This window comes from Larus michahellis, chromosome 8, assembly GCF_964199755.1.
Source record: "Larus michahellis chromosome 8, bLarMic1.1, whole genome shotgun sequence".
NCBI classification, from domain to species: domain Eukaryota; kingdom Metazoa; phylum Chordata; class Aves; order Charadriiformes; family Laridae; genus Larus; species Larus michahellis.
The window spans coordinates 4,743,221-4,768,880 of NC_133903.1; the positions used below are offsets into that span (position 1 = coordinate 4,743,221).

Consider the following 25,660-nt stretch of genomic DNA (forward strand, 5'->3'; position numbering starts at 1 on the left):
CCAGCAAGGTAAGCTGGCAAGAAATGACTCACCACTAGATGTCATCATTACGGTGAGAATTTGGGGTTTGCCAAATATATTTATGTATCAATGAAAAGCTCGGGTTGGGTGGGGGGCAGCAAAACGTGGTAAAATGGGTTAAATTAGTCGTAAAACTAGCACTGCCTTGTTGAAATTTAGAAACGGATTACAGGAGTCGAAGGTATTAAAACAGCAATTTGCAAAATTTCTTTTAACTCCTCCGGATCCTCTTTACCACAGAAGATTTTCATTGCCTGTCCCCTTGCTCCAAATGCAATCAGTTTCACAACAACATTTACCCTTCCAGAGCTGCATTAGAAACCTTGCCAGATGCGTTCCCTCCGTTTAATATTGTTTCCCACTACCAACCGAGTGAAAACAAACTCCTACGTAGGAGTACAACAAAAAATTTCAGGTTATGCAATTTAATCCCATTAAAGTCAGAAGAAACAACACGGAAAAGGCACGGGAGCAATAATGACTGCAGGTTTGTTGTTTTTGTTTTTGTTTTTTTTTTTTTTTTTTTTTTTTAATACATTTGTGCGTGTAGTGTATTTACCCAAGCAGATGAAAGTTTAGCCGGGAGTATTCTTACCCACTATTTGGCCTCGTACAGCATCGGTATCTGTGGGATTTAGTTTGCATAGATCCAAACGCTGGTCTGCAAACGAGAATGGGAAAGATCAACAAAACACCGGGGAGGGCTGGGTGGGAACAGCATTCACTACCCAGATCCAAGGCACGGAAGGTTATTGATTGCGCCAGGGAGGAATTGCTCTTACATCCAGTATCTTTTAGCCTGCTGATGGCATTGGAGAGGAGTCGGACGCACCCCAGGAAGCCAGCTCCCTGTTTCTTGTGGATTTTTTTATGGTTCCATACACTGATGGTTATGGAATCTGTCTTCCCAACATATCTAGGAAAATACATATCAGAAGAGTCATTTTAGAAAAAAGAACATCTTTTTACTCTACAGCATTTACGTGTTATTTGGTACAAATTCTGACACGTTTTAGTACATTGGTCACGCTGCTTTATTATAAATACAGAAGCGCTTAAGCTGAAATTATGTTATTAATGAATTACCACTCTATGATTTCACACTGCATGTTAAATTGATATCGCTGCAGCATGAATTTAACTACAGCCAGCCTCAGAAAAAGCTATACAACAAGCTGATTAATGCACAAAACTATAAAATTTATGTTTCTAATAATTTGAACGAAATAAAGCACTACAACAAGGACAATCTTTTGTAAAAGCCGGACTGTGCTGCTCCAGCAGAGCTTCCTCCAAGCAGCTGTGCCGTGTACCTGACACACAGGTATTTCCAAATTCAAACGACTAAGAGCAAAGTACCACTCCTTTATTAACAGGTCATTTCTTGTTGCAAAAAATCAGTTCTCCTCAGCAAATGGGACTCTTCTTGCTAATGCGAAACGGAGGTGCAGTGCCAACCCTTGCATTATTCCATTTACTAGATAAATCGCTGGAATATTTTTTACGTATGACCTTACAAACAACTCACAGATCGTAATGCTGGTTCCATTTGGGGTCCAATGTGTTCTTCACAGTGTCAGTTGAATGGCACTGACCTGATCCATCAACAACTATTTTTGCAAATGGGTCAGGAAGTCCTGCGGAAGGGAAAAGGTGCTATTAAAAAATAATACTCTTTGGTCTGTTTCTTCCAAGATAATGCTATCATGAGCTCCTGCTTGTTCCCTCCTCCTCCCCCACGAAAGGGAATTTGCCATTATCCTAAAACTATTTTAATAAATCCAAAATAGAGAACTGAGTTCCTAATTAGATAATGCACTTCTGTCATACAGATTGATATCCGCCATAAATTGTGCGATTTAGAAAACAAAAGGTTAAACTAGCTTAATTTAACAGCGCATACCCAGGCATACTGATAAGTAGGCACTTTTATTCAGTCCTTAACATAATATGGAGCCTGCAGCATTGGGGTACTTCACTCATCCCTGGAATGCTTTACAGGTAGAGCTGTCTTTGAGATGGATGTTCTCGGTACCCCACACACGGAATTGGGAGCAACAACCTGCTTGGGGCCTCATCAGCCAGAATTTCAACTAGAATTTGAGTCCTCAGTCTTTCCAACCCTAGAGCCTACGCTATCTAAATCAAATTCAGGGCAACGTCTACTCGTGTAGAAACGCAATGTTGCTGCAAGAATGGAATCACAGGACAAATGACAAACACAGATGAGCCACGACAGTAATGCACAATCTAAAACTAAATCTGGTTAATCAAGAGCAGAAAGTTATACAATTAGGGCATACTTACTGAAGAAATCTTTCTTTGCAAGATTCTTGGCACATAATACTGCAAAACAAAATATCAGATAAAGAAAACTTAAAACCATAAAAAACCACATCAACTTTCCGGCAATCATACCAGCTACAATACTACCTGATCGTAATTCATAAAAAAAACCCAATTAATGCGAGCATTGTTTTCTTTATCTGTGACTGGAATATGTATTTAAATAAAGAAAAAACTTCCTTTGCTTTTGTTCCATTGTTACAATATACAGAAGATTTAATGAATGTCTCTTTCTGTTAAAACCTCCTAATTTTCTATCCCGCATGCTTACACAAATACTAAACCAGAATATTGTTGTGTTATTGCAGAACCCACCCATTTTAGAACAAGGACTAAACAGTTTCCGAACCAAGAACCGTTTGGGGACTGCTGAAGGAGACCTCGACGCTAATTCCCATCCAATGCGGCGCAACCTCCTGCTCTTTGCCCATACGAGGGACGTGATGGATCGCAAAGCAAAGCATGGCAGTGCTATAGGTGTGCTAGAGCAGCACAAGCAGTCTGCAAACGCAGAAAGGCTTTAGGTTTTGTGGTGAAGTATGACAGGACCTCACTCAGGAGGGGGAAAAAAAAAAAATAGAATGAAAAAAAAATTGCATCAATATGTTTTCCTTTAAAAGGGCCACAAATGAGACGTCATTTCCCTCTCTCCAATTCTACAAAATAGCCCAGTAGTTTAAGCAAAAATTAAATCAGGAAACTCGCATCAATCTCCATTTCTACTAGGTCTATTACCAGCCACAAGCCTAATTTTGCTTCTCAATAAGAACCGCTCAGTACGATCTCAGCAATCCAAGTTGTTCAGTATCCATTAAACTCTTATAACAGGCCAGGAAAAATAACTACAGAGCCAAAGATGAAAATATTAGAGCTCTAACTTATCTAAAACTAGGATCCAAGAGAGGAAGAGAACTATAGAAGACCCAACTATTTTGGAGGCAAGTCTCTTTTCCACCCAGTTCTGATCTTTCATGACGAGAATGAACGCTCAGAAGACACTCAAATGGCCATTTCCCCGGCAGGCACCCCTTCTCATCTCTGTCTCACCTTGCTCCCGACTTACCCTCAAGTCTCACCTTAACTCCGTATTTGGGAAAGTGAAGACGCGGTAGCAAAAATATGGGAACAAATATTTGCTTTATATATTTTTTTTTTTTTTTTTTACACCTCGCAACTCCAGGGCAATGTTCTCCACCTAATATAGCGAGCAGAGTAAAACCCGTCTCACCTCACATGCCAAGCAAACAGACCAATGAAGTCCACTATTTAACCCAGATGTTCACGGAAAAAAATACACAAATCCTCCATCTTAGTAATAATTAAAGCAGCCGCACCAGGAAACTATTTTTAGAACGGATTAAAAATTACTTATTTCTTACATTGGCAAACTGCATAATCAGAGAAAGCTTCTCTTGTATTTTAACAACTGACTGAAAAAGTCTGCAGGACGAGGGCAATTCAATTTGAAACAAAACAGGATTACAGAACCGCCATCCGCTGTGCTATGGAAGCACGACAGAGCAACCTTTAATTTCCTCTTCCTGTTGCGAGTGCTTCAGAGCAAAAAAAATACCAGGAAAAACAGGGAACAAATACAGGTAAAATCAAAACGTGTATGTTGTAGCCCCAGCCAAAAGCAATTTTAAAGTTCCTGTAAGTGGTGGAGCTTTGCTTTTTTTTTTTTTTTTTTTTTAATGAAATAACTCATTTTTTCCCCCCATCCCAAATTTTAAGACTACATTATTGAGCCTGAAAAGTATGCCATCTGTAACTCTCTGCATATAGGCTGACTATTTAATTATTACCTTTATTCTGTGTTTCAGGTGTGCTCTCTGGAGCTAACTAGCAACGCAAGTTTCTAAAGCTATTTTTGAAGAATTCTATTTTTTCATTTAACTCTTTTCCCTCTGCCATGGGCCTTCAGTCTGGAATAGATGAGCACGGCTGCCAATTTTCCAGTTGCAGCCTGCAAACCCCTCAATTTTCGGTCGCAAAAACCATTACTCTTTCTTGTAAGAAAAATATTGGCACAGCGGCTAATAGCCGAAATAAACCTTTATGGAGCAATCTCCAGAATCGGGCTGCCCGAGATGGACCATTGGCTCTGTTCCACTATTTGCGTATTAAGCCCACTCAAGCAAAAAAAAAAATCTTTTGGAAGTGCTCTATCACTTAAAAGCCATAGATTTCTAAATTCCAGTAAAAAAATGGGTGACAAAGGTCAGCAAGGGGAGGCTTGGACATGAAACCCTGCCGGCGGAGCCGCCAGCCTCTCCCTGCCCTGCAAAGCTGGGGATGTGCCAGGTTTGCTTCTGAAATGCCTTGTCTCCCGCAGGACTTCGGCAAACCTGCTAGCAGGATCCGACTGCTCCTGCTTCCAGCCCCAAAACCTGTGAACTTGGGTAGATTTAGCTGCAAAGGCTTAAAAAGTTATTAATTTTATCCCCGCATCAGAGGCCGTGTAGGAGAACGGGACGGACACTTATCCGCGAACCAGGCAACCGAGATGCGCTTTGCACGAGCTCTGCACAATCCTCCTCTTTGCCCGTTTCCCTTCTTTTGAAAGAGCTTTTCCTTTTCGTTTTTCTTTCTTTTAAGCAAGAAAGTTTAGGGCTTGTCAGCAGGAGCAGTCTCCCCGCATTTGTTGCAATGTTCCAAAAGGCACTAATTCTCCCGACTTGGGCATTTACATTCTGCCTTCTCAAAGTCAACCGACTTGTTTCGGCTTGACATAGTATTTGTTTATACTCCGCTCTGGATTGCTGTGCAGCACTGAGGAACCATTTTTTTTTTTTTTTTTTTTTTTAAAATACAAGAGATCCCAAACAACACTGAAACAATGTCTTTACATCTAGATTGTAATATTTATAAAGGGATGGGAATGTTTTTCTAAGTACCTGACATTATTGAGATAATTTCAAAGGCCAAATTAGCCAGCTGGGTAAAGCGCTAGCGTGAAAGCATATTTGGCAGGAGGCGGAGAAAGGACGAGCCTTATACAAAGTCAGTATTCACCCTGGGGATGGCTTCGATGCAGATGTAACTTGAGCGAGTGGAGTGGTTCCTCTGCCAGCCCCCGGTTGTCCACCCTGTTTCCAAAGCAGAAATGAATCATCTGCTGTGGTTCAGGAGGTGCCGCAGGAGCAAACTACAGACGGGTGTAGTAAGGAAAGCACGGAGCTGCCCCAATGGCTGAACAACCCAGCCGAGAATTGCATCAGAAAACTGCTGCTTCGCCACCCAGGCACCCATCTCTGCAGCAGGACCGGCACGGTCCCGAAGCAGGCAGAGAAAGACTGGATTCCTCCTCCTCCTCCTGCGCGAGGAACCATTTCACGCATCCCCAAGGAAACAAAACCAGCCGACAAAAATCAAAGCCTTCATCTGCACGTTCCTCCTCGCTCGAAGGCTGGTGGCCGGCCTGCAGGTGAGCCCTGGCACGGCCGGCCCCGCACGGGCGCCGCGTTCATTCACACACAACACGCCCCGTCCCACCGCACCGGGCTGAGATGCTACACTGATTTTCAGCTGCGCAGCACCGAGATGCTACAGCTGTTTTCAGCGTAAAAACTAGTTAGTTGTGTTTTGGGACCTAGGGGAAAAAAAAAGAAAAAAGGAAAAAAAAAAAAAAGAAAAAGGTAAGCGGTGAAAATATTCCATGGGTCCCAGCCTGTACCCATGCAAAATAGCAGGCAAATTTGCACCTGGGACTGCATTCATTTACACTTTGTGAGTTACAGGTAAGAGCCTCCTTGCTCAAAATAAGGACTTTTACATGTGGATAGGATCTGAGCTAACGAAGGCCTTCAATTTAGTACCCAAGTTAATTTTGAAGACCAGACAAACAAGGAGTACATCCACATCTTCCTTAGGAAAGCAGGGGGAAGGTCGTAATGAACGATGCTGGCAAACACGGCTTTCAGCCATCTCTGGCCTTCCCTTTGATATTCCAGGTTAATCATTTCTGCTTGTACAAACAGGCAGCCAGATTCCGGGATACATTCGTTTTCCTTTCTGACAGAAGATAAACACAGGCCAGCAGGCTGATGACGTAGAAAGGGCTTTACTTAATATTTACTTCTGTGTAGACCATCTTTAATCAGAGATATGTAGCATAATCATTAAAAGCATCACAGGTTGGCTGGTTTGTTTTAAGATATAAGCAAGAAGGAAAGAAGAATAATGAGGCTTCGGAGGAGAGAGCAATAAAGATCTTGACATTAAATGAAACTTAAGTTACTGCACACCACAGAAAAATAAAACTGGCCGCAAAGCAGATCAAATTTGATGTACCCAAGTAATGGAAACATTTCTGCTAATGGTTCAAAGTCTGCCTAACTTTGGACTTGTGAAGCTGGAAACCCGTGCTGGAGGTAGGGCTGCTCCAGCTCTGCTGTACGACAGCAGGACGGAATCCTCACGCACGCCGGTTACAGGCTGGTTTCCACAGCAAAATTCTGCCATTCTGAAAAAACAGTTCTCAGAAGGCCGCACAGCAAAAATAATGTGCTCGAAGTGTAAAAAATGCCTCCAAAAAAAAAAAAAAAAAAAAGGCAAAAAGCAAAAAGCACACATCAGCTATTTACCACATGCTGCTTTAACGCCCCAAAGTGCTGTGGCCCACAATTAAAATCTTTGCTGAATCTGTTATGTGAAATCACATCTCTTCCAAACGGTTCAGTGTATTTTGTGGAAAATACTCTGAATACCACAAGCCACCCCTTCCAAAGCGCCTTTACGAACGATTCTGCTCACCGTTCCTTTTCTCTGCACAGAACTTCAAATGAGACTTCACTGCAGATAAATGTCTGGTTTTATTTTCTACTACTAGGCAACCCATGAAGGTTTTAAGTGTTCTGTTTTTTTTAAAGGGTGACAATCATTAATGCTTGGTAGGGTACAAGAGAAAGCGTTTAATGGGAAAGGAAAGATGGCTAAAGGCACCAAGTGTGTAAAAATGCAGTTTCTTTACAGCTGGCCACATCACTGAACTGAAATATACCACTTTATTCACAAATTGGAGTTTAAATTGTCACCGCAAAGGCCAAGGTTTCTATTCTAGTCCTTTTTTTGTTTGCTTTAGGAATACTTTTGGTCTTTCTCTCCGTCTGCTTGAGACTGAAATGCATAAATCCACGGACTGCTTTAACTTCTCAGTAACCGAATCTGAATCGCTGCAGCGCCCAGCATGCAGAAAAAGATAAACAAAACCGAAGTCTTCCGTTACAGTTACTAAATAAACCAATTAGCTGTATGGAACTAATTTTATACAGACGTGTACATCGAGTGGCCTTCACTAACAATCTTAGCATCGTGGTGCCAACGAGATTTGCAAGCTGACACGTAAACCAACGAAAAAACCCCCGAGACCCCTCAGACTGCAGGACCAGGATACATCATGCCCTGACTCTGGAAGACTATGCCTGAACTCATGCTAAAACAGACCTTGACTACTAGATTAAAGCAATGCTTCATTAAAAAACCCCCTCAGTCCTCAAAGAGTTGCTCGATTTGATACACGAAGCCTTTTTGTGGCCCTTTTGTGTAGGCTGCAGTAAAAATCAAAGCCTCTTTTCAAGGCATGCTTTCCTCGTGGGTTGAACTTGGCTTCGCGCAGCCAGTTGCAAACACTAGACAACTTTGAAGAGATCTTCAAAAAACCACACACCCAGAAAAAGCCATTTTTATTAGTCCATTAACATGTCATTAAAGTATCTACTTAGCCAGGAACCAAAATTCCGTCCTACCTAAGCAGAAACCCGTCACGAACGAGAGTCAGTCCTCGTACTGCAAACAATACCAAGTTGACAAAACACGAGTTTCATCTCCCGGATTCCTAAGAATTACTCAAACTGAAAAATCCTCCTGGGCACTGACCAACAGCAAGTCTTCACCAACAAGGGCCAATTTAGACCTCAATAACATAAATCATAAAAAAAACCAGCATAAGACTATCGGAAAAACAGGACTCATTAAATTCCCAGTTAACTGAGATTGCGCGCAACACAAGACCAGTAAAGCAAGTTTAAGAATGAACTGATTGAGATGTAAATCTTGGAGAAACTTGGGAGTTATGGAATTGTTGAAGAACTTTGCAGGGATAAAAAAAAAAAAAAAAGGGGGGAGATCAATAGGAAACTGAATGAATGCTGATGTACAGAACCAGAGAACGGCACACAAATCAGAGAAGAGGAAATAAGCATATCCAATTACCCCTCGGAGTAACTTTTCTTTCTCTTCTTCTCCTTCTGCTCACCCATAACAAACGCCTGACATAAAGGCTACCTCCCAGATTAAATCTTTCATTAAATCCCAGCTATTACATCCGTTTTCTTATGACTTTGCTATGCCTTCCTCTAATCCAGGCCAAGAACCTTCTCATACTCTCTGCAGAGTCTCCTATTTCCTAGACACACATAACACCCCCGAGCACCCCCGACTGCTTGACTCTGGCAGAGATGCCCTCGGCCCAGCCTCAGCTCTGGAAGCAGAAGCTGCCCATGGAATTTATTTGCCCCATTTACCATGAGGCAAATTCCATCTACATGAAGTTCCTATTTCTCACTCAAATTGTACTTCCAGGGGTTGGTTTTTTGGGCAAACCTTTCATAAACTGCTGCTTCACCACCTTCGGCTAACCGTTCTTCTTGGCCCTACAGCGACTGCTCAGCTGTAAGAAATATGTCAGAGACACCAGGGCAAAAGCGAGACCGTAACTGGCGAAGCCTCCTCTGTCACCAAGAAGATGCCCTTGAAGCACCGTCTTCCCTCACCTCCTCGTACCTTTTCTTTGCAGACTGTCTCCCAGCACATTCAAAGCATAACCACTTTCTTAGAAAACTGGAATTCAAGAGGTAAGTCAGTTGTTACTATCTCCAGTTTACAGCCATTCTCAAAAAACACCGTATCAATTACACAGGTTTACCAGAGAAAACATTAACAGAACATAAAGTCATTTATATCCACTGTATGGCTTTTAAAAGTCAGTCCTCCACCCCCACCAACACATTTGTCAGAATCACAACCAAGTGGAATAATCATTTTGTAGAGAGAGATTTCCCAAATTCCATCGAGCTTTTCCTTTGTTAAGGTGTCCACAAACGGTCTCCCAACTCTCTGAAAACAAAGTGTATGCTCAGGCTTCAGCTATAGTGTCAGCTTCTGTATACACTAGTAGGAAATAGAAATATCTGGAAAGAATTCAAAATTGCTGGTAAAACCACACAGAATAATATCCTGTTCTCCGGGCAAATACAATCTCGTAGCTGACTGCTAAACATTCTCAATGAGAAGATTTCTCCTGGAAATACAAAATGGCATTTTATATTTACTCCACGCTCCATTGCGCAGGTTGTAGTTATGGGGATCAACACAATTCTGGATTTCATCCCTCACACCTTTTGTATCTCCAACCACACACGCTTGCATTGAATAATTCATATTTTCAAGGCAAGATAGGCTCATCTGCACATACTTGTGCTCACATTTTGAACGAGACACCAACACGCGCCGTGCGACATCATCGCCATAATGAAGTTAAAAACCCACCACGAAACCACGTGGCTCGATTTTCTTGAGTTACATTAAAACTAAGGAATAAATCCATGCTGAAGTCTTAATACTTAGCTTTCATAGTTACCCAAGCACTGAGAAAGCATCTGGAAAAAAATTCCTAAAGCATGAAAAACATGTTCCTCCACCCACATGCACTCATAACTCAGATTCCAAACTGAATTTTACTAAGATTGCCAAAAATATTTTGCACTTTTAACACTTGGGAGTTTTCAAAGCACCTTTTTCAAATCTCTACAAACGTCAATTCCGAACAGGCCCATGTGCTCAACCCACCATTGCTCCCAACAGGTCCCTGGCAGAGCTGGGGATCAGGCTCAAACCCAGCCCTTCTCCTGTACTCACAGGAAAGAAAAGGTCCTGTCTAGAAACACTGGCCAAATCTTCAGACGTATAGATTTCTTTCTCTGGAAAATGCTAGACGAACAACAGTGGATTACTAACGAAATACAGAACACCTCCCCTGAACGCTCTAGCTATTACTTAGGCAGAAATTACATATTAAATAGCTGACACTCCTCTAACGGAGAAGAAGAGCCCCTGCGCAGCACAGTCTACTGCCCCGTCAGCATTTCATTTAGGTGTGTTTAATTTAACATGCCTCTGATCTCCACTTTCATAAGTTAAATGTATAAAGTGTTAAACGCCTTATTTTCATTACCAAACAGAAGCTTGTAAGGACTCTCCCGTGCAGCTGATCATTTGCTTACTAATTCAGTACATAAAAGGCTTTTCCAATAAATATTATGTTCACTATAAAACACAGAAATTTAGATTTCCCTTCTTCCCAGATACACTCTACGGGGCTACCCATACTACTACTACAACTGTATGTTTTATAACCAGTTTGTGCGACTTGAGTTACCAGTATATTTCTGTATTAACAGCAGCTTTTTTCTCCCCTTACGAAAGACCATCCAATTAATGGACTTAAAGCTTTTACAAGACATTCATTTCCTAAGTCTGTGAGGAAAACCTGCACAACTGCTCTCTGCTGCTTTATAAAGGAGGAAAAAGTACAGAACAAGAGATCAAAACCAGAAGCAACACATTTGCGGATGCTTACCGTACACCTAGAATTAGTGGAAAGCCCAAGCAATCATACCATAAATAATTAAAACAAATCCAGCCTTGGGGTCCTGTCCGTGGAGCAAAACATTTTTGAAATGACAGCAACAGAACACAGGACTTTGTACTTTCGAACCCAGTATTATCTCCAGCTTTCTTCATATACGTATTGTCTTGCCTCAAAATATCTGCCTGTTTTGCAGAAAGCAGAAAAAAGGACTGTCGTTCCACTGCAAAACACGTGAAAGCTGTGAAAGCAGAGACCTCGGTACTGAAAACCTTGCCAAAGTTTGACTAGATAGAGCCAAGCAACGTTTCAATAGAAACACTGAATTTCTGTCAAACAGTAAAAAGTCTAAAACTTCCAAGCCAATATTAAGCATATTTTTTCAGTTTAAAACCTAAAACATATGTTTTGTATCTCCAAAGAGTGGCTGGTATTTACAGCCCTTCACATACAGGTAGTGTCAGTATTTCAACAGAACAATCTGAATGTTAAACACTGTTGTAAAGGAGGAAAACCAAATGCAATTTAACACATTCTCAATCTCAATTTAAGAACTGAGATTTGTTTTTCCAGACAGAACCAGTATTTAGCTTCTTTGATATCTTACTGCAATTAAATAACGTACAAAAATCAGCTTTATAAGAACAAAATTTTCCATTGGGGATATTTTAATAAACAGTGCAGAATTAATGTCTGGTTTTCATCAAGCCCTAAGTAGATTGCTTAAAACCAAGAACATTGTTATTTAAAAAATGAATGGCGTTAAGTTATGTGTAAGTTGTAAACTATGTAAACTATTAGTTCATCCCATGAGGGCTTAAATGTATCAGTAGAAGAGTTTCAGTTAAACAATTCACATGGAACGTTGCCTTAAAACTAAATATACAGGTTTGGCTCCAGTCAGAGTAGGACTCCTCAACTCGGTGGTAAACTAAAGCTGCGAACCAAGAACAAGAAGGTGGCAAGAGAATTGCTTAGGTGACTAGGACGCTGCTGATGTTGAAATGAACTGCCAGGAAAAATGGGAAAAAAAAATATTTAAAACCGTTGAAAATAAGAAACAACAAACTTTGCCGGAGTAATTTTTAGAAGTTGCCGTTAAACGTATAACACACTGACGACCACCACGGTCACAATATTCAAGAACCCACATTTTTTCATTTATTCTGAAACATTCAAGTGAAGAATCTCCAATACAGAAATTCCACAGAAAAAGAAATTTAGCCTATAGAATATTAGATATATAAAAGGAACAAACCTCAGGAAAAACAGTGCACCGGGTGTGAGCTGGTTTAGTGTAACTCAGGCGCATTTTGCGTTTCTTTAATTATCGGACAATCTTGTAACAAGCAGTTGCTAGACATCTACTGCAAAGACTAACACTTACCAAGCACCTCTTCTAGCATTACCAACAACTTCAGTAACCGCTACCAGCGCAAATTCCAGCAGGTACTGGATGACTTTCCAAGAGCCACAGTCAACACCCCAAATTTTTTTCACAAGTAAATGAAAAGCATTCTTTCTTTCAAGCAAGGCATCAGTACCCTATCATTTCTTTAAACCCACATATCTCAGGTTAACTAAGGACTTATAAACTTCCCCTAATTTATTGCGCATCTAGTTGTTTTTCCGGGCTTGTATTTTAACTGAGGTATGCCGAGTGCTTTTTGGCATGTCTGGGTAGAAACATAAAAAGCCTCAAGTTTTGTCATATAAAGCTTTTCAAAGCCACGGGCCTCACTCCCAAAGAAACTTTTTCATGCTCTTACAGCTTTTGCTGTCCTTATTCGCAAATCTGTTGCTCGTTTTGTGGTAAGCATGATAACAAACAGATGAGATGGCATAGTACTTGCTGAACAGACCGAGAGCAAGCTCAGATTTAAAAACCAGGGCGGTGAAAGTCAATATTCAGTGAAGAGTTAACAGCGTACAAAAGCCTAGAGCAATGAGTTCATTTTGTTCCTGGCTACTTAGCGAATGGACAGGCAAAAATTGAACCAGCTGGAATTCATTCAGAAGTGCTTCTTTCTTCCCATAGCTCCCCGGGCTGTCGTTATCAACCTGAGGATAATGAACATAACGGATCATCAAGATGGAGCTGGTGCTGGAAAGAAGCAGCATAGCCTAATAGCTTATAATAAACGACGGTTTGATCCTAACTTGGATGTCAGTACTGAGGTTGCCTTTAGTGTCTTCTGGGGAAAAGTGTAGGATTTGCCCAAGTTAGATGGAATTAAAACATTCTAGTGGCTTCTCTTCTTGATGATTACCTTGTTACCAGCTCTTGTACGTGTAATGTTTAGTGAATGGTTTTAACCTCCATTCTTTTGCTGGGTTTTAGCTGCTGTCAATACAGAACAGACAGTACAGATTACTGAAATGGGAAGACTGCATTTGATTTAAAAACACTCAGTCAAGTAAAGCTATTACTGTAAAAAAAAAAAAAAGGAAAAAAGAGAATTGTTCAAAATACCACCTGGATACCTTGCTGTAGCAAATCTGTACTAAAAAGGAGGGGAGCAGTTTTATTCGTCACACACAACTGACACCGTATGTCGAGAAAGGAGCGGGGTTTCACATAAAGCACAATCCAGTATTTTCTCTAAGTTGGTTCAGTCGGGCTGAGCAGCGCTTGGGTGTTGGTACAGGCACAGACACCCCACGATCGGCCCTGGCAGCCACCACCGCCGGACCGGTGTTCTGCAGGAACACTAACCCCGAGCCAGTTACAGCAACTCTGCTTACCGACATTGGGCAAAACACAGCTACACACCCATTTCTGTCTTCATTACCACTTCATATTCGAATTACATCCATCAGGTTCCAGACGATTCAAGAGGCGCATACAAAAAACTGGAAAAATGACACCTTGACTGTCCAGGTAAAGTTTAAAAAAAAATAATTCAGACTGATTAAGTGCTTAGCTACAAAAAGGGAAAAATTACTTTAGTCATTTCCAATACAAAAGCTAAAATAAAGGCGCAAAGTTTAAATTCAGGAAAAGGAAAAAACCCAAAAATTGTGTTTGCCCAAATTAAATTCTTAGCATCGCTTCCCATTTTGAATAAAGTATCAGCTGTTTTAGAATATTGTTTTTAATTCCTGGAAAATTTCAACTCTAAAATTCAGTAGTTTGTTTCTTAATTATTCAGCCTGTTATAATCCCTTTCAACATCCGCCCAAGATGTTACAAATCGCTCTCCGCTTTCTTTAGGCAGTTTTTTTTCCCCATTTGTTCAAGCGCTCAGCTCAAACCCTCCTTGTTTACAAACGAAACAGCACAGGAGGCTGGAACGCAGGGGTGTAGTTGTGAAGGGCACCCGCACTGATGCTGGATCCCTGCCACTCCATCAGCTCCTCTCGGGCTATAAGCCTGGGCCCTGCGCCAGCCCTGCCGAACTCGCAGGGACGCGTGGGGAGCGGGAGGTGACAGCGGTGGCATCGGTTAACGGGGAAGGATGGGGGTGAGAGTGTGTGTGTGTGCGCGGGAATAAGGAAGCTGTGGCAGAGGGGGAAGGAGAACAGGGCAGAAGCGAGGCTTGTTCCAAAAAAAGACTGCAATTACAGAGATATTAATAGCTTTTGGAAGCCAAATTTTTATCATTCATTCACCTACTTTTGTTCTATTAACCCCGGTGCAGAAACTATTTCCTTCTGTAGGTCATTTGTCCATCTGTTGCAGGAAAAACATCCCCATGTAACAAACTTGCCCGGGAATTAGTATGAAAGCTTTTACGTGGAGAAAAAAAATCTGATTTAATAACCAGTCTTATTTAAAAGCTACAATGAGAGAAAGATGCACAAGAGACTTTTGTTGCTGCCGTTGTTATACAGCAAGCCTTGTCTACAAGAAGCACGTACACACACTCTCTACAAGCCACCTAATCACGTATTAGTCACCCAAGTGGTAAATCCCTAAAAGCACTTTGGCTCGGCCCATGTAAATGCTGGATGAACCAAGTTACATCAGTTCTCAGCTGATTTCCAAGCAACGAGCTGCACGTGGCTGCTGCTCTGCCCGAGGAAATGTGGGTCAATATGCGCGCATCCTACTGCTGAATTTGCACGCTCTCGAGGGACTCGCAGCAGTGTGACTCAGGAGCACCGGGCTGTCTGCGGGCGCACGATGCACATGTATTAATGAGATTATCACTGCTCCTCGCTGCTGTGTTCACGCCACCCCGCCGGTCGTCTGTAACGGGTCTTCCAGGAGTCCAGCACACATACAGCAAACTACTCCGCGTCTCTCCCGGCCACGCTCCATCTAAAATGTGATTTAGAAGGCTGACAGGCACATCACACGGCAGTCGCTGTTAAAAGGGAACGTCTTCTTTCAGAAATAATTAATCACCCGTCGTGTTTGAGTATAAACATCCAGATCTAACAGGCACGTGTTTCTCTCAGCTGAGCAGCAGCGAGATGGACAATCAAAAACCGCGACTGCTTCAGAGCTGGAAGTAAGGCTGCTCGCTTGGAGACGGATGGTAACGCTGAGCAGTTTTCCTCCCCAAAACATGCTCTACCTGGATGTGGTTAACCATTAACCTCCTGCTAGCAACCCCTTCTTCCAAACACAATTTGCAATCAGTATCAAAGTTCAGGAGATCCACATTATACCAGGGTCATCATTCTCTTACACAAGCAAAGCCATCCTCTTCACTTTAGGTATTTTAAGCAAAATGTGTAATTCTCGTGTGACCTACGGGAGGCACAAAACTGAGAGCTGAATAACACCAAACAAGATTTCATGAAAAGAAGGCTTTTATTCAGAATAAAGCCGTATCAGCCTATGTGTTACTCCCTTGTTCTGATTATATAGGACAGCATCTATTTAAACTGCCAAGTTAATGACTTCAAATTTGATCAATAGTCTCTGTTTATTCAGCCCAGCGCTACTGACAATCACCAGGGATGAACAACAAAACAAACAGACTGGTCAGAGCCAATCTATAGTTGAGCAAGAAAAACCAATCCGTGACGGCAAACACCCTTCGATTTAGTCAGGAGGTGGGGAGGGAGGTCTATCACCGATGGACATTGACACAGGCCCTTTCCTTCGCGCCCATAAAACATTTATCCATATTATTCTGCTAACAGCCAACTCATGAGTTGCGTGAGTTCAAGCGTAACTTACAACACGGATACAGCGTGATTCCAGACTTTATCTCGTACCGTCTAGCTACGTTAAATATTTCCACTTGTTTCCAGATTAAGCATGGTAGGACATGACAACAGCAAGAGGACGTCACTAAGGCTTTGGACCATAAGCAGTGACTTCCCTTACTGTCACCATACCCGCTACAGAAGGAAATTTCCTTTGGAGCAGCTTCAAGAAAGGCTGGAATCATCTTCTTGAAAGCAGGATGAAAAGCATCCTTGACTAAATCTCCAGCCAAAAGATGCTAGGAATGTTTTAGTTACAGGCTGGCTTCAGAGAGCAGAATAAAAATACAGTTTAGAACAAAAACAGATAACATAAAGTCTGCAGGTAGCTATATTTTTTTTTAAATTAAAAAATTAAACACTTTCATTTCAAAGTCAGTTTGGCTTAGCAAAGTCAGTGGCTTAACAGCAACATATGTGGATCTCCCCCCATGCCGGGCAATTTTTTTAAGAACAGTTTGCAAGCCACTCAATAAAGGAAACACCCTTTCTAATACCAAGTGAATCCGCAGTCACAACGGTTGGGATCTTGATGAAAATGTTTTAGTGAACTATCTTGACCAGGATGTTTGGTTACAGTTTTCTCAACATTATACATTCATCACTTTGCCTGCAACAGCAACTGTTTGCTATTTTCCTTGTATAAAATGTCAGTGTCTATTACATCAATAAATTATAATGCCACTACTGCTTTGAGATACCTCTATCAAAGGTATTATATAAATAAACCGGAGCTTGAATGAAAAGATACTGTGCCTTCTCCTATACAACCTTAGCATTTATGTTTTATATTCAGACATTGGATTTTATGCAAGTGACACCACTTGGCTGCAGGGTCCTGCAACAAAAAAAAAAATGAAGAAAGTTCTCCTAGACAAAAAGTTCTTTATCAAACTACTATATTAACACATCCAAAGCCCAAAATTTAATATCTTAAAAAAAACAATACATGAGGACAGCTGGTTCAATCAAAGCCTAAGATGTTTGTTTTCCATTTTAAATTGATTAAATAGATTCAATACATTACATTTCGTACAGATGGTTAACACTGCTAATATTCCAGATAAAATGAAACGCCGTATGAGGAAAATTCTCACTAGCGCTAGCTCTCACTCGATATATTACTTGATCTTCCAGTAATTTAGTATAACGGAGGCCTAACAATTTCCCTGAACAGGACTACGAAAAACATCTCTTCACAGTTCATGACACGGAAGCTCCCAGAAATATCTGTTTCTTCACTACCTTCTCAACACAGGGAATGCACTTGAAAACAGGCTAAACGCGTGCTTTGTGGGAACCATAGCATCATGTAATGTTTGTTTGTTTTTGAGAAGGTGATTCTTGTTTATCAAATAGTTGAGATATTAAAAGCAAGCTTTTTGTTTGCATTCATATCGCTAACAGGACTCGCACACCTAGGAATCTGATATTGCCTAAGCACTGAATGACAAACTACGAGATAGAATCAAAAGACAGCAAAATTTAATAAACAATTTTCATATGAGAACAACCTTTAAACACCATTTCACTCCTTACTAAAATAAGCTATGTGGCACTAATTTGAAGTGATAGTGCTGTTCTTTTAATTAAAAAATGCCAGTAGGAGGTTGATGCATTGGCTGATGCTGTGAGCGACGTGCTCACAGGATGCAGACGAATCTTTGTGTAAGGAATTAACGCACAATTTCATCTGGGTTAAAAAGCAAAACAAAACCCCTAAGTCAAAACAAACGTGTGGGGAGTGTTATTACAGGTGCTTGATAAAGTCATCTGGATGTTTCCCCTGGAGAATGTTGTTAACTTCTGGGAGAAAAAAACCAAACAACAAAACCCAAACAGTCTCAGTCCAGTTGTGCATTTAGGAGTTTAATTCACAAAGCTTGATTTACCTGCAGACATGTGGTGGACTTAATACATGTATTTTTCTCTCCTTCCTACCTCAGAGCTCCTCTCCCCCTCTCCCAGCTTGCTCCTTCCACATCTCCTGTCCACACGGCTGGGACCGGGACTGGGGACCCCTCCTCGCCGCACCGGTGGACCACGGAAGGGGGAATTCGTTCTACCAGTCTCCTAGTTATCTCCACGAGTCTTGGAGACCCGGTATGTGTAACATCTCTGCCCTTATCAAACTTGACTGAAATCAGATGAAGAGCCAAAAATTAGTTAGAGGAGAATGACAGGTGTGATCCCATTTTCAGCCTTGTCATTTTTGTACTCTGGAAAGAAGATTAAGCTCATCCCTTAAGTTTATCCATCAGCCTGATGGTGAAACTAAGGCAGTGCTGTCTCCCAAAATCTATAGACAGCTTCCGTGTGCCAGGTTTCACTGCTGATTTGTGAAACCTCAAAAACCTAGAAAATTGATTAATATCAGCTTTCTACTCCAGAAGATCCTTGTAAAAATATCTGGTGGATCCTTTTCTCCTTTGTCTTTCAAGATCTTAGTTGCACCACCCCAGAAGAGGCTGGCAGCCACAACCAGGACCCCCTGCACAAGGCTTTGGTTGCTGCTATCATCAAAAAAAAAAAAAAAACAAAACCAAAAAGTGCTCTACATCAGCATCTGGAAGCATGACCGTCCTTAAAACTGGCAGCTGCTCCACCTGATACAGCCACCCTGGTGAAGAAACATCACAGAAACAAGAGGGACATTTTGTCTTTACTTGGTATACGGGCTATAAAAGAGAAGTCAGTTTATCCAAAGGCTTCTAGTATATTCACTCATCACTTCTCTAATGACTATTTCAATCACGTTTACACCACCAGCATCATCTCAAACATCACAGATTAATCTGATTCCTTCTGGTGTTTCAAAGTCTGTTTTCTCTCCGCACACTTGTAAGATTTACATCCTAAGGCAATGATAAAAAAAAGAAAAACTGGTACTACTTTCCAACTGGGCTTTCTTTTCTTTTTTTCTCCCTTCTATCAAAAATAGTTCTCATCTACGCTCTCGTTCAATTTGGAAGTAGCACATGCAGACTCGATAAGCATCCTGCGAAGGAAATGCCTTGAATTGCAGACTACTTACAACACATTTTCCCAAGCAACTTTTTATAAATCCCATTTGATGGCTGGCTTGCTAATTTCTATTGAAGTTTATCGAAACATTATTTGTAGACACGTCAAATTACTTCTGTGATTGAACAAAACAGTCACTTGCGACTGCAAGCCCAAGCCAAGCTGTTGGATTATTCTGAAGTAGTATTTATCCTGTTACCAGACAGACCCTTCTAACTCTGAGAAGGTATTTAATTTTAAACCAAAGAACACAACACAGAAAAGCACCCATTTACATGTCTCTTTTGTTTGCCTAAGTCTGCTACTAGACCAGGTATAAGCACCACTAATAAGAGCTGGTGACAGTGCAATTATTGGAACTGATTACATTACCCTAAGTAGATCTAGAGGCCACGTGCTGGTGTCAGTCTGGCCAACTGACTCTCATACCTGGGCTGGTTTATCGTGCTGTAACAGACACATCTAATTAATAAGTCTCGAAAAAAAGTCTATTAGCAGTCAATTCCCTAAAATTCTTGGGAAGAAGGAATAAAAGATGTAGGTGCTCCTATTACGGCATATTAGCTGTACATGCAGCATACTGTATTTTAGGTAATTATTGCACAATATGCAGAAGTCAGTCTTACAAAGAGCCAGACTTTTATTGCTATAGCCTGTGCTTTTTACAGTAGCAAATTTAATGGTGGAGTATTTAATGAATTATAGGATCTCTTGGAAAAGGTGCAAGGGCAGAGATTTAAACGGGAGTTTAACTTGGCTACATCACACAACCACCAAGTTCAAAGTCATTAAAGAGTAAGTTCACAATTTGGATCCTTCTCTGACTCTGGTACATTCGCATGCTGGTGGGCTGTGCTGCGTCTCAAACAGCTGAGCCACTTGCCGAAGCTCCCAAACTTCACTTATGCCTTGTAACCTTCTCTCACCTTATTTCAGCACTCATCTGTGGAAGGGGGACCCCCAACAGAAGTATTTTCACTCTGGTTAAAAACAATTTCAGGAGTGGGTTAAATGCATCAGCAGATGACAGTATAAAAATGTTTCATGTAAGAAATAGCTGGGAGATGAAAAATCAGATACGCAGAAGTTCTCTGCAAAATCCAAAAGCCCTCACACTTCAGACATTTGTATTTTTATTTCTTTGCACCAAACCATTTCTGTTCTCTCTGATCTGTTGTTTAAAAGGGCATTTACAGACAAATGAACTATCAACATGCTCACCATAGTACTTAGCTTGATGGTTACCTGTCTGCAGACATTTTTAAGACAGAGATACAAGAGAGACTGCTTGGAATTTCTACTGCTATATAACGCTGAAGTAACTATCATTTCCAGAGCCCAGAAAATTCACCCAATTTTTCTTTCAAAAGACATCAGACCTTTAGCTTACGTTCACCTACTCAATTCCGAACCCAAAGTTTACCAAATCTAATGGATTCTCTCCCCGTTAACACTAAAGAAGCCTTTTTCAACAACAAGGCAGCCACTAATTAGACTCACACTTGTAGAATATGATACCTCTGCATTTTAATTCTGATTCTACACGGAATTTTACCTGCACAGGTTAAAAAAAAAAACAAAAAACAAGCCACACCAGATGCAAGGATAGAGAAACAAGGCTTCCCCTGGAAATATATGAATCACTGCCAGTCTTAATCAAATTGAAATTCCTTGCTTTTGTAAATTCTGCACTTGTGTAGTCAAAAAAAAAAAAAAAAAAGATGTTAAAGCAACAGCACAATCCATACACTCAATTAATTTTCATATGCAGTCTGGATTTTTTTTTTTCTTTGGCTTTTGCTCTTCAGGAAAGTGGAGCACACGCATTTCAGTAGATGTTTCCTTTTCAAGAAACTTTTTGGGCCATACAGCCTGTGTACTAGAAGATGTAAAAACACTGACTACAGGGACCGACTTCTCTGCTGTAACATCCGGTTTACTTTGGGGATCCAACACAAACCACATTCGGGGCACGAGAAAGAAAAGTCACGACCACAGAAAAAAAAAAAAAAAAAAAAGAGTTCAGACTGATGTTAGCAGTTGCCTTGAATTCAAAATAAATGAAAAGGCATCTTCAGTGGGTTTTTAACCTTTATTTTAAGGTGAAAAATACAAAGGAGAGCTTTTAATATAGTGTCCTGGAAATTGGGGAGATTAATTAGAAGAATAGATTTTAACACATGGACAATTTAATTTGCCATTTTGTGAAGTAAACAAGAGATGGAAACTTTAAATTGATAAGAACATATGCATTTTATTTTGGTCTAACCATTAGAGGAAATAGGCAGACTTTTATGAAAGACAAAAATGCAAACATATTGAAAGGTCGAAGAAAAATGCTATTCCTCTTAATTCACTCATACCAAAAATGCCATTTTACTCCAAATAATAAAACGTATCGAGAAAGACCTCATCAACTTGAGGGAAAAAAGGCTGCATCCTATCAAAAAATACTTCTTTACCTACTACTGGTTACCAGTAAAAGCAAAAACTACTGCAAGAAAAAGGTAATACCATGTTATCTATGAAAGAAAGAGAATCACATGCTATTTTCTTCCGCAGGGCTTCTTCATAATCAATTGGGAAAGAAACATCTACCATTCAAAAAAACCAACCATGGCTAAAACGGCACATTAGTGAAGACATTCAGGGACACATAATATTCCTGGAGTATTCTAGTGGTCAATAACACTTGAAGTTAATAGTGTGGTTTAACATTGCCCTTTATTCCTAAATGGGCTGCTGTATATTCTTAGTAGAGAATCGGGAACCAAAGTGTAAAATAGAAAGCTATTACAAACACCTAATTCCACAGGATTTTCCATCATTTCTTATGGTTATAACAGCACAGTTTAGGATTATGAGCTTAAGCCGTTTGAACTGCTTCATCACACAACAGCCAAGGTAAAGGGCTGGTGCTCGCCGGGAGGGGATGCTGGAGCCGCTCCTCTGCCCGTGACAATCCCCTCCAGCTGTGGCGGAGGTGAGCACAGCTGGAACGGCAGAGTCACTGGGGGGGATTGTGCATTATTTTAGCATTACTCCCAAACAATAACGGATTGTTTTACCCACAAACAGATGAACAAACCTTCCATTTAAATACTTTCTGTTAAATTGTATTAGTATGCAGAATAGTGTCCATATCCTCAAAAAAAAAACCCAAAACAACCCAGGCAAGAGGATTTTTCATGGGGGAAGGGAGGAAGAGTAAACCAAGCTCTGCCAGCTTTATCTATCTATGCTGTGAATTGGGTAGCCTTGGGGATTTTTGCCTGCTGTGCTTAGTGTCCTTGACAACAAGCCAGTTTGAATTTTGGCCTTTAACTTGACAGAAATGACTTACTGAAGAGGAAGGCATCAAGCTATTACAGCCCTGTGGAGAGATTCTTTCTAAAACAGCATGCATGCTTATTCTGCCAATTCAACTAGAGTATCGTCAAATTTATCATCCAGCTCCTATACCCCCACGTATTCCCAATGTAGTTCCCAGTTCATAAGAGAATATTTGAAAGAAAAACTTTCAACGTTTTTGCTCTGTCGTCCCATTGCGTTTTACGACTTTCACAAAGAAAGATAGAGATGGAAAATGGAGAAAAACATCCCCAGGGATCCCCTCTCAGAAATTACTGAATTTCCCTTCAAAGAGATGTGAAACAAAGTTTATAAACAAGTAGCACCTTAACCTGTTAAGGACTTACTGACTCTTCTTTAGCAAACATATGTGCAGGTTTCTTCTTATATTAGATTAATACTTAAATCAATCTTTTATAAATTGATTTGTACTAACAAACAAGCCCTGGCAAAGCTTGCTGCTCGTTTTAAGAAATCACTACTTTCTCTCTCTCTTCTGTTTTTCCCTCCCAAAGTCAACTCCTCCTCACAGAAGGCAACACATGCACATCCCTCAGCTTTTCAAAGTCCAGCATCTTAGCTTAAATTCTGGAGCTAGACTTACGTGGAGAAGCTGAATTTGCACTGAAGCAGCTGAAGCATAAGCATGGGTTTTCTTCCGCCAGTTTTCTCACGGTGGGTGACAAATTTTTTTGTCAACGGGGGCCAGTAGACTAGCAAGGAGATAACATCTTACGTTATTGCAGCAATGTCTGCAGGAACTCATTTGTAAGCACCTGAAACACCATGGTCTGAGAGCTGTGCCGCTTCCTCACTACCAGCCATAACACGAGTGCTCGATGTCAACCACCTGCGTGCTTAACTTCAGGCTTTCCAATACACATGCTAAAGAAGGTGAGATGATATCAAGGTAAAAATGCTGCAGGTGGATCAACTGTAGTGCTGTTCTCACCGTCAACGGAGGAGGCATCCTGGCGTTGGCAAGAGCATGGAAGACCTTGACATAGACACATGCCCAAAAACCTAAACAGATCCACAACAGGAGAGACGTGGTGGTTGTCTACAAGTATCTCGAGACTCAAAACCTCACTGACTCCTTTCCCCTATTGCAACTGCTGGTGTAGGAAAAACCAAACCATTTTCAGTAACAGGGTAATACAAGCTTGTTTTGCTCTGGGAGAACAAATCAGCATCAGTTTTCATGAAAAATATCAAAGCACTAATACAGGTAAGAGCTTTCAGTGATACTCCAGAATTTGATCCTTTTCACAGTAACATTTTGACAATTTCCAGAGGAATCATAATGGAAAAACATAACAAAAAAAGATTCAATTCCTAATTTAGGGAAAAAAGACTGCAGATGGAACTGTCTCTTCTAGCCTTTTTTCTTTTTGGATATTCTTTTCACTTAAGTCTTAAATGAGTTGCTCTGCTGTGTACATACCCGAACTTCACAAGTATACCACACCAACCGATTTAACCGCATCTTTTCCAAACCACTGTGCCTTATCACGCTACCTCAACCAACAGGGCCCAAAGCAACAAGGCAGCCGAGTGAGTAGTTAACTCTAGAACCATAAATAGCAGCAAGTAATCTAACCAGATTAATCCAACGTTAAGCGTCTCAACTGGACTTGCCTAACATTGGGCAGCAATCCAGGTAAACTTTCAAAACACACACATGCACGGGCGGTATTTCCATGCAGTACTTCTTCCTTCAGTGCCCCACCAAGCACAGCTCCAGCCAGCTACAGAAACAACCGAGGGGTCTCGTATATCTTGATTTACAGCAGCAGTTTTAGCAGTTTCTGAGTTGCTGTCAGTAAGAGGTCAGCTACCCGGCACACATAGCATCCTGGTGTAAAATCTACTTCCTCGCTGAGAAATTGGAAACACTTCTTATGGTACCCCTGGACTGATGCTTAATTTTGCAACGCAAAAAGAAAGTACGATGCTACAAAATTTTAGAAATGTGATAAAGCCGTTTAAGGAAACGGATGAGAAAACTGTTCCTAGACTGGTGGGTAGTATGGAATTAAAAGGAAGAAATAATTAGGTAACTGCACAACCACATCCCAAATTGCATTTCTTTATATGAAGACATTCAATTTGAGAAAAGAAAGTTTCAAGTTCGGAATAATGTAGTTATTGTTTCTACTTTCCCTTCCTGAGGGGGATAGTCAAACAAACTCCTTTTGGAGATTTAATTTACTTCCACCAGGACAATGGTGCTGGCACAGCTTTGACTTACTGGGAGAAACAAAAAAGGGAGACTCGCTACCCATAGCCTGCCCAGAGGAAAAGGCTGCTCTTTGGATTCCCATTCCGGCAGCCCAAAGATGCCAGCTGGCTGGCTGCAAAGGCTGCTCTCTGCGCTTCCCCCCATGAAAGCAAGATTATTCTATTTTTCTTCCTTAAAGTCCCTTAGTTATATGCCCCAAGCCTCTTTGCCATCCCCATCTCCAAGGGCCTCTGAACAGCCACGAGTTTACCTTCACGAAAACACTACTACTTCACAACACAAATAGGGAAGAGAGGCAGAGAGAGGGCAAGCGCCTCGCTCAGCATCGCACAGGAAATCTGCGGCGAAGCTCAGCGTCGAGTTCCAGCCCAGCGCTCCGACCACAACCAGGCAACCCGCTCCCAGAAGACGTGGAGTCGAGAAAATCCTTACGAGAAGAAAAGAACGAGACATAGATTTCGACATACTCCCAGACTACCATGCAAAATAAACTGGAGCTACTAAACTGCTGCTTCCCCACCGGGTTCCCCATCGCACGAAACCAGCTCAATACTGAATTCCAAGTGCCAGGGCAGGCTGGGCTGCCCGGCCAGCCCTTTCTGCCTTCTTGCACCAGTGCTTGTAGTCCGCAACCCGTAGTTTTTCTAATGTACGACCATAAAATGACAGACAGCCTATGAAGTATTTACGATGTCCGATATAAAGATCCCTACACAAATATTCATTGTTTCTGAACACGGGACATAAAACTGTCCAGGTCACCAATATTAGTGTTGCTATTGATCAGTCAGTTAACTTTGCTGCATCGATCGATACATTAGTCATGAAAGGGAAGCAAAACACACTGACGTTTGTGACACATTTTA

At 41.2% G+C, this 25,660-nt stretch overlaps 1 protein-coding gene across 5 annotated transcripts in view; it reads right to left on the bottom strand.

The window, feature by feature from the left end:
• Positions 1-25,660, bottom strand: part of SMURF1 (SMAD specific E3 ubiquitin protein ligase 1) — a 44,572-nt gene that overhangs the window by 14,501 nt on the left and 4,411 nt on the right. For 4 of the 5 annotated variants that reach the window (XM_074597375.1, XM_074597374.1, XM_074597373.1 and 1 more), the window contains exons 2-5: positions 2,329-2,367; positions 1,550-1,658; positions 804-937; positions 617-682 (exon numbers count right to left, since the gene is read on the bottom strand). In XM_074597375.1, coding sequence (XP_074453476.1) covers positions 617-682; positions 804-937; positions 1,550-1,658; positions 2,329-2,367 — 348 coding nt within the window. Of the gene's footprint in view, positions 1-616; positions 683-803; positions 938-1,549; positions 1,659-2,328; positions 2,438-25,660 lie in introns of those variants that run through there. The other variant, XM_074597371.1, reaches the window with a different exon arrangement.